The sequence below is a fragment of the Lissotriton helveticus genome, chromosome 9 (assembly GCF_964261635.1).
Source record: "Lissotriton helveticus chromosome 9, aLisHel1.1, whole genome shotgun sequence".
Taxonomy (NCBI): domain Eukaryota; kingdom Metazoa; phylum Chordata; class Amphibia; order Caudata; family Salamandridae; genus Lissotriton; species Lissotriton helveticus.
Window position 1 is genome coordinate 916640274 of NC_136070.1, and position 14575 is coordinate 916654848.

Below are 14575 nucleotides of genomic sequence, written 5' to 3' on the forward strand. Positions count from 1 at the left end.
AGATTCCATGGAGTGAAAAACAACATTTCCTCATATGTCAGATTCATTGAGTTATAGAAAGAGTGATAGAAGAAATGATGATCTTCATGAGTTGATCTAGGGGACAAGAGGCTAGTTTTTCTACACTGAGGGGCCGATTCACAGAACTAACTTAAGACAAAATCCTAAACTTACTACTTTTGGTATTCACAGAAGTTAGGATTTTGTCTTAAGTTTGTCTTAAGACAGACTTAAGACAGACTTGAGACAGACTTAAGTTAGGATTTTGTCTTAAGTCTGTCTTAAGACAAACTTAAGACAAAATCCTAACTTCTGTGAATACCAAAAGTAGTAAGTTTAGGATTTTGTCTTAAGTTAGTTCTGTGAATCGGGCCCTGCTTTGTAGGCTTATACAGGGGATTGAAAACTAGTTCCTCCTTATATTGTGCACTTCATGTGCTATTTCAAAGGACAGGCAACTAGATGCAAACCACAGATGACAATTTCTTGGGTAATTTCAAGTAACAGAATACTTTGTTCTTGCACAGTCTCATTTGATTATTAGGGAGACTGAAGTTTTCTTGCAGAAGGCTCGCTTACCTTTGCAAAGAATTTAATTTCCTGCTCATGGGGAGATTTTTCCATTCGTCCACTGCTGACCACAGCCTCTGTGAGAGAGAGAAAGCTACAGATAAGTGTGTAGTATGTCAGCATCATCATGACCCATTAGAACTATTGATGGCATATCTGTCTATCAAACACTGTATATATTGAAAGAAAAGCTGCATATGTGACTTGCTACTACAGACAATACATGGAAGTAATCAGTTAAGAACAAGCTTGTGAAGGCTTGGATGAAAGGCAAAAGAGACAAGGAGAGGAGAGTGATGGATAAATAACAAAGGGTAATAATGAAGAGATAGAGAAAACACAAGGGGTAGGGTAAAAGAAAATAATGTAATGTAAATTAAGGGAATGAGGAAATAGTATGGACAGGAGCTGAGAATCAGAGGGATAGAAATGCAGAGGCAGTTTGCTAGCTGTGGCGAAGATAAAACTGGATGTATGACTCTTCATGAGCATGCCAAAAATGTAGAGCTTCATTGAGATCTTGGATAAGTAAAGGCAAACAGAAGCTGTTGCAAATAACTGCACAAAGTTAATCATAGAGTAATATTAACATTGTCAACCAATTCATCAAAACCCAAAAGTTGTACTTATTCCATTCTCAGGACCAGCTTCAAGCACTTAACCATCTATTTTTGTATGGTGAGCCACCTCTCTTTTCCCCCTAAGCACCAACATATTAGCAAGACCCACTCCAACCTCATACCAATATGAGCAATGAATTCCTGTGCAATGTCCATCCACTTCAGCAGCTTCTGCAGAAAGCCAAATGCAAATCGTTTCTCAATGGATGAAGTGTCCAGCTCCATGTCTTTCAGCCCCCTGAAATAAGCAGAGAAACATAATGATGAGAAAGAGGTCTCGGGTAAGATGTCTGGGGTTTAATCAGATCCCATGGAGGAAGGAAAGGTTAGGGTGAAGGGACCTGATTGTACTACTGAGGATATTGAGGCAGAGGTCAGGCATTTTTAAAAGTCTTTAGAGGAGACAGGGCTGTGGGGATTTTTATAGCACTGAGGACTGCAAGCTTGGGCTAAATGTTGTCTGAAACCCCATTAAGAGCAGATGGGCTGAAGAAAGGGGTTCTCGGAATCTTACTGCAGGCAGCGGGATTTTTTAAGGAGATTTCAGGCCCCTCCTTGGACTATGCGTGGATACGTCACTTTTCTTGATCCTAGGCAGGTTCTGGCAAAACCAACAGCCAGTACATTTGACTAGTACGCTGCCACACTTTGGATTTCATTGGGATCACCCTTTAAGTAAACTTGTGTGCTTGTGACTTTAGAAATGAAGCTCAAGGTAACAGCTACACCTAAACCAAGCGTCTCCAAAAAGTAGCTTAAGAGCTACTGTTAGCTAAATAGCTCACGTTAGCTCTCCTCCCAAGAGTAAGTAGCTCTCCAATGTACAGTCCAGCATACTAAATTAATACCTTTCTTTGGGATGAATCACTATATACGTACCAAAATTGAAAAGCGTGTCTTTTTCCGAGCTCATAAGCTGATTTATGCAGAAGAAATATTGAAGTTCCACAATATATTTAAATCTGATATCTCAGTGATAAATCATGGGGCAATGGGGAGACTTATTACTAATATTAATCTTGATGACAGGGACATTACAGCTATGGCTGATATGTATTAACCATGTAGAGGAATTCCACATTGACAGATCCTTTTTTACATTACTGCTGGCAACTTTGCCTAATGCACTGCGGTAAGTGATGCTGGTAAGGGTGGCTACTAATGTAATTGTGTCTTATACAGTCTCCGTTACAACACTGATAATATTAGTAGCTCGGGATGCTTTTCATTGAATATAAGTATCTCCTATTACAGAAAATGTTGGAGACTCCTGACCTAAACAAACATTTTACATGTAAGATCACATAGTACTCTGACTGCTTTCTATAACAATTCATTGTTAGGACCAGAAGAACAGTTATTCCATTTTACAAGATTATCATTTCGAGTGGCCTTATGTTTTTGATGTGCATATATGCTAGAAACCACTGTAATTAGTGGTTTATGTCAATGTGCACACATATCCTGAAATTGCCTCTCAGAGTGTGTGTAGCAATTGAAAGTTATGAAAACACGGAAGCATCAGCCTGGGGAAGGCGTGAAACTCTAAAAGCACACAGGGAACACTGATTCTTAGAAACTAGGGGGCATATTATCAAGGGGGTTTATCTCCGCTTTTTTGGCTTTAAAAGCCAAGAAAGCGGAGATAAAATTATCTCCCTATTACCAAGCTGTCGCTAACACCAGTTAGCGACAGCTAATAGGAGATAGCGACCATCCTGGGCCCCGCTTTGCATGTCAGTGATATTTATCACTAATGACATGCAAAGTGGGCGTGCCAAGATGTTAGCGACTGGAAACAGTCGCTAACATCGCTATCTCCTATTACCAACTTTTGGAGATATTCGCGCTAAGCGCGAATATCTCCAAAAACTAACACCTGCCCTGAGCAGTTCTTAGCCATGTTAACCAATGGGAGGTGGATAACATGGCTAAGAGCATTTGCTCGATAATGCATGAATATCGCTGACTTTTCAGCGATATTCATGCATTGCGGCCGTTTTTTATCGCATTTGCGATAAACCTTGATAATAGCAAGGTTTATCTGCGATAAAAATCGCCGATGTGCGGCGATAATTTTTGTCTCTAAACAAGTTAGAGACAAAAATTATCTCTATTGGTTGGTAATATGCCCCTCCGTTTTCTATAATAAAGACACTGTTCCGCACTGAACTACAAGATAGTGGAATTATGTAGAGCACCACAATCTCTAATAAGATCCAGTTCAAAAGCTCGATCCAACATCAATTTGGAGCGGGCGTAACTAGCGAATAACCAGAACATGCTGCAACAATTGAAGCAGTTTAAAACCAGAATTACTTGATAATGAAACGTGTAGTCTTTACATGGTACTCCAAGAGAACACATAATGAGATCGACAAAGCAGAAAGACTATTAGCACAGCAGGCCAGGGTTGACACACAGCGCTTCCTAATAACCCACCATAAGAGTGGCAAGAATAGAATTTCAGGCTCTCAGTATAAATGTACGTTTTTCTCTTTTTTAGCAACTTCATTTTAGCCTTTTAAGGCATGGGTATTAGTAATAACACTTATCTGTCAGTCTGTGCAACATTTCTGGTCAATGATTGTAGCAGAAAAGTACTAATATAGATCTGTTTAAAAAGGAGTATATGTAACATTCCCATAGCCCTCCTGCGTATGGTGAAGCGGAATGTTGGTTTCTTAGTCTTTACCTCAGAGGTATAGAAGACGGCTTCCTGAAGGGTTCTTTGACCAGAGGAGGTGATTTTGATGGCTCAGAAGTCGTCTTTTTAACATGATCTTTCCCCAAAAGCATGTCCTTTACTCTCCTTTTCCACAGAGTGAGGAGATTTTGAAGGACTACGCCCATAAGACCCATGAGTGGTCTTTTTGAGGGCCTTCTCAGGACGTTCCCCTGAGGAATGAGTTTGAGGAGATTTGTATCTCTTTTGAGATCTCCTAGATGTTGAGGACGCCGCCTCATCACTGTCACTGGGGCAAACCTCCTTTCTGGCCTTAGCGTTTGACACCCTATTAAAAGGCGCCTTCCACAACCTCTCAGAACTTACTTGAGAAAATGCAACATACCTTGCGGTCTGTGGCCTGCGGGTATAGACAGTAAATGTAGTCAGTGTGAGGATCATCAGTGTAGCGCAACCTCTTGGAACACGTTGTACAGGCTCTAAATGATCCTTTCTTCTCCTTTCCAGACATTCTTTAAAGAATGTATTTGAAGATAATCCATAGTAGAACAGAATCCAGAAGAATTCCTAAGAACAAAGTTCTTTAATGAAGTTAAAAAACACAGAGTTTGAGCATAGCTCAAAGGAGACTCCCTAGCACAACGTGCGGTACAAAATCTGAGGGGCAAAAGGTTCTCTCAGGAGTGTTCTAGAGGGTGAGGGGCTCTGATTGGTTCAGGGACAAGTTTGGTCTATTTTACATAACGAAGGTTATGGGTTGCAAAAGGAAAATGGGCCTAGGCCTCTTTTCAGTTTGCTATACTACTTAGCATTGCTTTTTTATGTACCGGAGACTCCCATCTCGACGACGGGGAATGATTCAGGTATGTGAATCTATGAAAGCTCCAATACTGGAGTAAACTTGGATTTCATTTGGCTGTAGGCCTAACCATAAACAGACAAGTCAAATGCCTTTTAGACACTTGCCTTTTGTGAATGGCAAAGCTATATAAAATTCTTCTGGCATTTCCACCACAAACACGCCCACTGGTAGCACAGGCAAATAATCTTAGTAGACTTGATTGCTGTAATTCCTTGTTTGCAGGCTCCCCTTCGGGTCTGATATATTGCCTACAGCATTTTAAAAATGCTGCTGCCAGGCTCACGTTAGTGGTTAGTCCTCTGCCTCAACAACTCTGAATTTTATACACTGACAGCCTATCTTGGAATGAATCTCTTTGAAGGGCCTTTGCATGGGGTTTCATACTTTTCATCATCCTGTAGCACCTTACCTGCAGCAGAGGTTCTGTAAAAACCTTTCTTTGAGCCAGTTGAGGTCTTCTGTTGCCAATCTCCTGGTTGCCACCAGGAATGGCTGATCCAGACTCGGTGGTTGTGCTTTTTCTGTGGTTGCACTCAAACGTTGGAATTCTCTACCTATCCATATGTGACTCTGCACACTGTCTTTTAGGAAATCTTTGAAAACCTGGCTCTGTTTGCAGTAGAGTAAGTGTCCTTGTCTCTGTTCTTTTTGCTCTTTTAAACAGGGTTCCACTAGTGCCAGAATGCCTTTCATGTAGCAGTGAGCTAAATAAATTATTTTACATTACATTATATTACCTTGTTACAGCATAGCCATTAATCTGAAGGAACTTCAACAGCTCATGGGCCTTCTCTCTGTCCCGAGCCTTCTCCTTGGCGGTGAGTGTATCATAAGGAACAAGCAGTGGATGGGTCCCTCCTCCTGAGACACAATGGGGAAAGGAGAAAAATGTAGTAGCTCAGCTTTATTTCTCAAAGACTCCTCCTAGGAAAGGGAGGGGCTGGTACAAAGTGATAAAGGGAGGTGGATAGGGAGACAGGAAGGGGAAAGGAGAGGAAGAGGACGGAAAGGGAAAAAAGGGGAGGGAAGGGCAAGTGGATAAGCGGAGAAAGGAAGTAAAGAGGAGGGGAGAGGCTGCAAGGAAAGATGAAAAGAAGGGAAGCTAAGGGAAGGACCATTGGAGACGGAAGGACTCACCCTTGGACTCCAGCTCCAACTTCTTCTTGCGACCCCAGGTGTTGTGGTAGTTCTCAGCGAGCTGTTCTGCCATAGACTGCAAAGAGAAGAAGCAACCTGGAGGTGAGATGTTTTGCACTGTGTGTTCACAGACAGATAGGAACGTCACTAGGATAACCATCTTATTGTTCTACGGATATTGCTGGCTTAATGTACATTTCCAAACATGTTTGCATGTATCCTCATGCGAAGACCACATGTAAGGCTGGAAAATATTTACACTACAAGAACTACATTGAACTACAGCTACTTGATATTAATTGCTATCAAAGTCCAGGCTCATAAATGACTAACCTAGTCATTTAGATTATGACAGTATGTCACAACTCATCTCCTAATCTTCCACCACTGAAGAAAGCAAACCAAACGTCAACAAAGGCAGGCTTTACCTGAAGCTCACGGGACAGCGTTGCTCCTGTCATATCAATGGGGGTGGGGCTAAATGTCTGGATGCTGGGGTCGTAGGTTGCCTGAAAGAAAAATTGTGAAAAAGATATATTTGAAAAACTAAATAACTTTTTCAAATCTGCCCACTATTGATGCGGAAAGGGCATTGAAAGATCGATAACTATACACACATGGTGACAAAATGTTAAAGAACAAATTGAGAACAGACAAGGGAGAAGGTGTAGAGAACGAAAAACAGCATTTAAGATAATTGGACAAGAAGACATATGAATAGAAGGAAAAACAAAATGAGAGGAAAAACAAAATGAACAAATGAAGGGGAAAATATGACAAAGTATAAAGAGAAAAGAACAAAGGACAAAGAGAATGTAAACATAAAGTTTAATGGGGCATGGCTTTATCAAGGAAAGAGTGAAGGTGAAATAAATTGCCTGAGCAGACTGTGAGATCTTTCTTGACTTTGTTTTCTTTTCAGTCTTCTCCTCTTCTCCTTCTCTGGCTTTCTCTACCGTCCATTCCCAGGCAATCATGGCTTTCAATGACTCTTTGATGGGCCAGCGATAGATCTCTTTATCCTGCAGAAAAAAATATCTAGTGTTAAAAAAGAAAATAGCTTGAAGTAAAATCAAAAGATTCAAGGAGTAAGTACCACTGGCACTTTCAAAGGCAAGTGTTTCAGATGCTAAAAGAGGGTAAAGAGAACACTAAAGGTATTGGGCAGAAAAGAGGAAGTATGGTACTAAAGGAAGAAAGCCTAGGAGTTACGAAAAACCCTATAACTCGCAGAGTCTATGCGCAGTGCAGACCTCTTCTTCGCATGACCTGAACTGCTTGAATATCTAGCTACATTTTCCTTAATCCAACATCTTGCACTTCACAACATTAGCATTGCTGCTGTTGAACGCTACCCGATGAACTCATAAGCCTCAATTCATAAACCGCAAATCAAAAGCAAGTGAGAAGGCTTTCAAAGGTAACCCACAGCCTCCAGATGTCAATAAATGCAGGCATGAAGCTAAAAAGCAAGTGAGAAGAAAGCCTGTGATAGGTCTGTATTTTCATAGCTTACATGCTGTAGGAAAGGTGTGCGCGCTTTTAAACTTCATTTCTCTATTTGTTGTTTGTATCCAGCATTGCCTTATAGAAAATAAGCAGTGAACATGCAGCCAATGAACTTCCAAAAGGAAGTCACAAGACCCTCTATACCTTCATATTCAGTAAAGAGGAGGCCAGGAATGGAAGTAGCTGTTTAAACTGCAAGCATCCGTAGAGGTGTGTAGGTCTGTCCTTTTCAATCAAGTCGCGTTTACCTGCATTGCAGTGGGTAGCACCAAGTTGCCCTAAAACACCTGCTGCTGTTCTCCTTTTAGGCTCTCTCTTTCTGACCACTCACTTGGGAGGAGGGAGCTCTTCATCATTGCAGCCACTACGGCACTCAAATGCCTGATGGCCCCAGGTGGATTATGTTATTTACCCTGTAGCATTTGTTTAGTGGCATTTTGTGCTGTAGATTCACATGCTCTGCATACTCCTGCTATCTAGTGCTGGGTTCAAAGTTATGCAAGTTCTTTTTCTTCGAAGAAGAAGGCTTTCAAGTCACAAGGTCAGGTGACTTCTCCTCTCGGTGATGTTGGACATGGGCATCTACTCCCTTGTTACATTGCTTTGCTGCATGCTGGTAAGAATGGAGTGTAAGGTATGTGTAAGAAAAGCGATGTCCATACTAAATGGAAATAGATCACATAAATATATGATGTAACTACAACGGCTACAGGTGACCGGGGAGAAGGGAACACGCATGTGAATCTACAGCACTACATGCCACTAACAGATGCTTACAGGGCAAGTAACATAATCCGTTTGATGGCATGTGTGGCTGTGAATACACATGCTCTGCATAGACTGTAAAGCAGTCCTTCCTGAAAATCTGCGGCTAGCCTCTGGGATTTGCAGTAGTTTGAAAAAGGGTCAGTAGCACTGCCTAACCAACACTGGCTTGTTGGCGGGCTAAAACCTTCACACAGTAGTGTTTGGTGAACGTATGTGTTGCAGATCTTACAAATTTCAGCTACGGGAATATTTCCAGAGTCGGACTGGGAACCAAAACCAGCACTGGCAAACTGCCCAGCCAGGCTCCCCCTCGGGGGAGGGGGTGCAGCCGAGCTATTTGCTAAGGCCAGTTTCAGCCGATTTTGTTACAAACGGCCGATATTGCGGGCCCCCAGTGACAAAAACGGCCCCCAGGGACCCAAAACCAGCCACCACCCTGGTGGCCCACTGGGGAAATGCCTGGTGCTTGCTACGGCCAGTCTGGCCCTGAATATTTCCAAGAGAGGCCATATTGGCTCCCTTTTTACGAGTGGAATGTGCTCTGGGAGTAACAGGTAAAGGTGTATTGGCCTTAATGTAGTAAGTTTGAATACATTTGACTATCCTTCTGGCTATGCCTGATTTGGATATTGAGTTGCCTTTATTAGGTGGAGAAAAGGTTACAAAGAGTTGTTTTATTTTCCTTAAAGTTTTAGTTTTATCTTCGTAGAACATGAGTGCTCTTTTTACATCTAGGCTATGAAGAGCTCTTTCTGCAACTGAATCTGGGTGAGGAAAAAAAACTGGGAGCTCAATGGATTGATTGCGGTGGAATTGTGAGACAATCTTAGGTAGGAATTTAGGATAAGTACGAAGAACCAACTTGTCTCTATGTATTTGGAAGAATGGTTCTTCTAAGGTTAAAGCCTGGAGCTTACTAACATGCCTAAGTGAGGAAATGGCAACTAAGAATGCCATTTTCCATGAAGGGGGCATGAGTGAAGAGGCTCAGAAGGGGGAGCCATCAGTCTAGTGGGAACAATGTTAAGGTTCCAAGAGGGTGCTGGAGGAACCGGAGGCAGAATAACTTGTTTGAGTCCTTCCATGAACGCCTTGACGACTAGAATTTTGAATTGTGAGAAATACTATCTATTTTGAAGATAGGCAGCCATTGCAGCTAGGTGTAACCGTGTGGAAGTGTAGGCTAAATTTGCCTTTTGCAAATGAAGTAGGTAGCAAATAATGTCTTGCACTGTGGCTTTCATAGTATCAATTTGTTTGGACTGACAGTAATAAATACAAAGTTTCCATTTTGCATCATAACAGACTCTAGTTGTGGGTTTGTGTGCTTCTTTGAGGATGTTCATACATTCTGGTGGCAAGTTAAGGTAGCCAAACTCTATGGCTTCAGGAGCCGAATTGCTAATTTGAGCATTTTGGGGACTGGGTGGCTGATTTGTGCTTAATTCTGAGTACGAAGGTCCGGGCTATAGGGGAGCTTCTCATGTGGAACTACTGAGAGATCTAGTAGTGTTGTGAGCCAGAGCTGATGCGTCCAAATGGGAGCTACAAGGATCATGGTGAAAGACGATTGCCTGAGTTTTGGAAATAGAAATGGAATGGGAGAGAGAGGTGGAAAAGCGTAGTGAAATATCCCTGACAGAAGAAAACATAGTCTTGGCCAATGTCTCAATTTGTTGGACTGCCCATCAGGGAGGGCTGTAGGACAGGAATCAAAGTAGAGGCGACTTACGGATGTCTGTACCATCAAGCTCTTTGGAATGGGGTGTTGTAATAGAAAATCGGGATCCAGGGGAGCAGGCCTCTGCCACCTCACTTCTTGCCTATTAACTCGAGGACAAGATCCTGTCTTTATCCAGGTGACCACCAAAACATCAGTCATTAAATAAAAGTAGAGGCTCTTAGTTTTGTGTCCAGGGTTAAGGACCTCAGTGAGGACATTCGATTTACCTCAGAGTAAGGTACAAAACCTCTGCCATCATAGCTAGGTTTGGGGAAGACAGACAAATCTCTGGAGAGGCTCCAGGCCACTGGCATTCTGTAAATCATCAAATATGTTCCCCTCATCATAAGAGGCATTGTCTTCAAATGGAGTGCATGTCTCTGGATCCACGTAAGTGCAATGGTGTGGCATTTGGGACCTTGGTATTGACGAAGGGTGGGTCTCAGTCTGATAACACTATTGGCTCTATTTCCCCAATAGTGATGTCAGTGTTGGCAGCGAGACTCAGACTCCCTGCTTTGGACACAGCTTCAGGGGCAGCGTCGGACACAGTGTCAGGGACAGTATCTGTGGAACCAAGCTCAGAGAAGCAAAAGCAGTCAGCATGGCGTTGGACCCACCAGCAGTAACCCAACTGGAGGCCAACTCGGATCCTTAGGGCCTGAAGGTGCTCTAGAAGGGATCCAGAGGAATACCAAAAATATTACTCAAGGATTCTATCAGCTCATGTATCAGATGGGCATTGCCGAGCTCCCGGGTAGGGCTAAATCTGGAGCCGGAGTGAAATTGCTTCAGAGGCAGTGGAACATCCCAGTGGCCTAGAGGTACTATGGGACGTCCCGCGAATCCAGCTTGTAATTTTTGTGGTTTTTTTTCTTCAACTTACCTGGACCTCACCTTTGATGATGACCCGTTGCAAGAATGGCCTCAGGATCCAGGACCGGAAGCACATCCACACCCTCGACTACGACCGGGATCATTTCCTCGAATCCTTGTGGAGTTCAGCAACAGCAAGTTTAGCTCCGCTGTCACGGATGGCCTTGCAAATCATTTTTGTGCAGCAGTCACACAATGCAGAGTCATGATTTGAGCCCAGGCACCAGAGGCACACGTCATGGGTGTCTGTGTCCGGCATTTGCTAACGAACGGCTTGAACCATGTTACTTTGAGGAAGACTTGTCTGCACACTGAGAACATCTGGGGGAATATTGTGTCAGACAGACTGGATTTTCTAAGCTTTGGATCTGCAAGGGTGCGGCAGATATAAGGGCACTGATGTCACATCTAGGGCAGGATAGATCTGACATGGATCAGCACTACACCACCTACTGATTGTGGAAGGGAATTGCCTCTAAAGTTTATGATCCAGTCTGATGTCTGGGGAAATTCACAAGGAGAGTAAGGAGTAGTTTCTGTCCTGTAACTCCAGTTCTGTAGTAGGGGTATCTCTGTTATAGTCATAATCTAGTGAATAGTCCCGCCCATGTGCGAGGACCCCGGCAATCAAAAATAATCTCTTAAGTTGTCAGAAAATTGCAGAACTGCAATGACACTTAAGAGAAAATTTAAAGACAAATAATGCAGCCTATATTCACAGGCTACACTGTCCAGTACTTCAACTAGAAAATTCCACCAAAAATCCACAAACAGCAAAGCCTGTCCAGATTTCCCTTGCTTTAACAGCAAACACCCTCAGAAATGATAGAGAGGAAGGTATGGACAGACAAGCCCCATAGGCTGCCACTATGTGGCTTAAATAGGATACTGTGCCTTTAAGAGAACTTTCCAGAACTTCTCCCAGTATCCCAGAATGCATAGCAGGTCCCTCTCACTTTCAGTTCTTTTTGAAGGCGTAACACGCCAGACCTGTCGCATTCCTCAACTGAACATCTCTCTCCACCGGGGAGGCGGGAGGGCGCTTATGACTATAACAGAGATACCCCTACTACAGAACTGGAGTTACAGGACAGAAACTACTCCTTCTGTAGTAGGGGATCTCTGTGTATAGTCATAATCTAGTGAATAGAATGGCAAGCCCATCCCCACACCAAAGCGGCGGTGGAGAAAAGAGAAATAACGCCACTAATGTGCGAACAGATTTCGCAGCGAAGCCTGCCCAACCTGAGCGTCTGCCCTGGCATCAGTGTCCAGGCAGTAATGCTTAGCAAAGGTATGAACCGACTTCCAAGTGGCCGCCTTGCAGATTTCTGCAATCGGAACATTACGGAGCAAGGCTGTCGTGGCAGCTTTGCCCCTGGTGGAATGAGCCTTAGGCTTACCTCCTAAGGTCTTATTAGCTTTTTGGTAACATAACTGTATGCAGGACACAATCCACCTAGAGATAGACTGCTTAGAGGTCGCGAGACCCGTCCTGACAGATCCATAATTGATAAACAATTGGTCAGACCTACGAATATCTCTGGTCTTATCCAGATAAAATTTCAATATCCTCCTAACATCCAGGGAATGTAACGACCTTTCCACTGGAGATGAAGGATTCTGAAAAAACGTAGGCAAAGTTATGGTCTGGTTGACATGAAAATCAGAAATAACCTTGGGAAGAAATTTAGGGTGAGTACGCATAACAACCTTAGCAGCATGAAATACAGTATAAGGTTCTTGGCAACACAGCGCCTGAATTTCACTCACCCTGCGGGCCGATGTAATGGCCACGAGGAACGCCGCCTTCCAGGACAGGTGCTGCAACGAAGCCTTATGAATAGGTTCAAAAGGCTCCTTCATCAATCTGGACAGCACCACATTCAATTCCCATGAAGGCAAAGGAAGCCTGACAGGAGGGAATACTTTCTTCAAGCCTTCCAAAAAATCTTTGATCACAGGGATCTGGAAGAAGGAAGTCTGCGAAGGGCATTTCCTGTAGGCAGTCAAAGCAGCAAGATGAACCTTAATAGAATGGACATTAAGGCCAGACTGCGCCAACTGTAGAAGAAAAGGAAGGATGACATCTTCCTTACAAGTCGTCGGATTATAGTTCTTAGACTTGCACCAGATACAAAATCTCTTCCACTTGTAAGCATAGGAAGTCCTAGTGGAAGGTCTCTTAGACTCCTTCAGTATGTCCATACAATCTGCAGGAAGATTCAAATGACCATATTGCACTAACTCAGGAGCCATGCTGCCAAACTCAAAGACGTAGGTTGGGGTGCAACATCAGCCCCCCGAACTTCGTGAGAAGGTCCGGCCTGCACGGCAGCCGAATGTGAGGAAGGAGAGACCGGTGAAGCAGGTCCGTGAACCACCACTGTCTGGGCCATTCCGGGGCAATCAGTATCATCCGCGCCCTGGACTGGGACAGCTTGATGAGAACCGTCGGAATCAGGGGAAAGGGTGGAAAAGCGTACAGAAAGCTGTTCGACTAGTTGATCCATAACGCGTTCCCCAGCGTCCCCGGCTGGTAGTACCTGGAGGCGAAGCCTCGGCATTTGCTGTTTTCGGCGGTGGCGAACAGATCTACGTCTGGAGTCCCCCACCTTGCGAAGACTTCTCCTAGTACTTCGTCGTTTATGACCCATTCGTGGTTTTCCTGAATCAGTCTGCTCAGTGCGTCTGCCTGAACATTCTGCACACCTGGCAGATGGGTAGCCGTTATCGTCAGTCCTCGAGCCAGAAGCCAGCGCCAGATCGCCTGCGCCTCCTGCGACAGGGTGCGTGACCTCGAGCCTCCCTGCTTGTTGAGGTAATACATTGTGGTCGTATTGTCCGTTTGTACAAGTAGAGAGTTGGTCCGGAAGGACGGATGAAAGGCCTTCAGTGCCAAGTGAACAGCCCTGAATTCCAGGAAATTGATGTGGTACGTGGACTCCGTCGGGGACCACGTCCCTTGAATCTGTAGATCTCCGGAATGCGCTCCCCAGCCCTGGAGAGAAGCATCCGTCACGACAACCTGAGTGGGAATGTCCTTGTGGAAGGGAACCCCTCTGAGGAGATTCTCCGCTGAACACCACCACTTCAGAGACCGAAGAGCATGCAGAGATAGACGTATCTTGGCGTCCCAAGATCCTCTCCTCTGATCCCACTGGTCCTCCAAGCACTCTTGCAACGGTCTCATGTGCAGCCGTGCATGGGGCGTAAGGAATATGCATGAGGCCATCGATCCTAGTAGAGAGGACACCGTCCTCACTGTCGTGGATGGAGCGGTCATAAGAGCCCGAGCCTTCCGAAGCAGTGATAAGCGTCGCTCCTCCGAAGGAGACACGCTTGCTGACAGCGTATCGATGGAGGCTCCCAAGTACTGAATGCACTGGACTGGAGTCGGAACGGACTTGGACATGTTGATGTGCAACCCCAGCTTGTTCAAGAGAACGCACGTCTTCTGGAAGTGCGCTTGCGCTTCCGCGAAGGAGGAGGCCTTGATCAACCAGTCGTCCAGGTACGGGTAGACAAACACCTTGGTCCTCCGAAGGTGTGCGGCTACCACCGCCATGCACTTTGAGAATTTCCTCGGCGCAGACTTCAGTCCGAATGGCAGTACTGTGTATTGATAATGATTGGCGCCGACTTGGAACCGCAGGAACTTCCTGTGTTTGTGTGCAATGGGCACATGGAAGTAAGCATCCTGGAGGTCTATGGCACATAGCCAGTCTCCCCGTTGCAGCTGAGGATAAATCTGTTGCAACGACAGCATGCAAAACTTTTCTCTGCGAATCCACTTGTTTGCTTGTCGCAAATCCAGAATGGGC

The 14575-nt window shown here is 44.4% G+C and overlaps 1 protein-coding gene across 1 annotated transcript in view; it reads right to left on the reverse strand.

Annotated features, from left to right (window-relative positions):
• The window catches only part of RYR1 (ryanodine receptor 1), a 1073089-nt gene that overhangs the window by 458219 nt on the left and 600295 nt on the right, over window positions 1-14575 (reverse strand). The window contains exons 55-60 of the mRNA XM_078661091.1: window positions 6754-6897; window positions 6304-6384; window positions 5876-5951; window positions 5476-5599; window positions 1313-1428; window positions 580-647 (exon numbers count right to left, since the gene is read on the reverse strand). Of these exons, the coding sequence (XP_078517217.1) occupies window positions 580-647; window positions 1313-1428; window positions 5476-5599; window positions 5876-5951; window positions 6304-6384; window positions 6754-6897 (609 nt within the window). The remainder of the gene's footprint in view (window positions 1-579; window positions 648-1312; window positions 1429-5475; window positions 5600-5875; window positions 5952-6303; window positions 6385-6753; window positions 6898-14575) is intronic.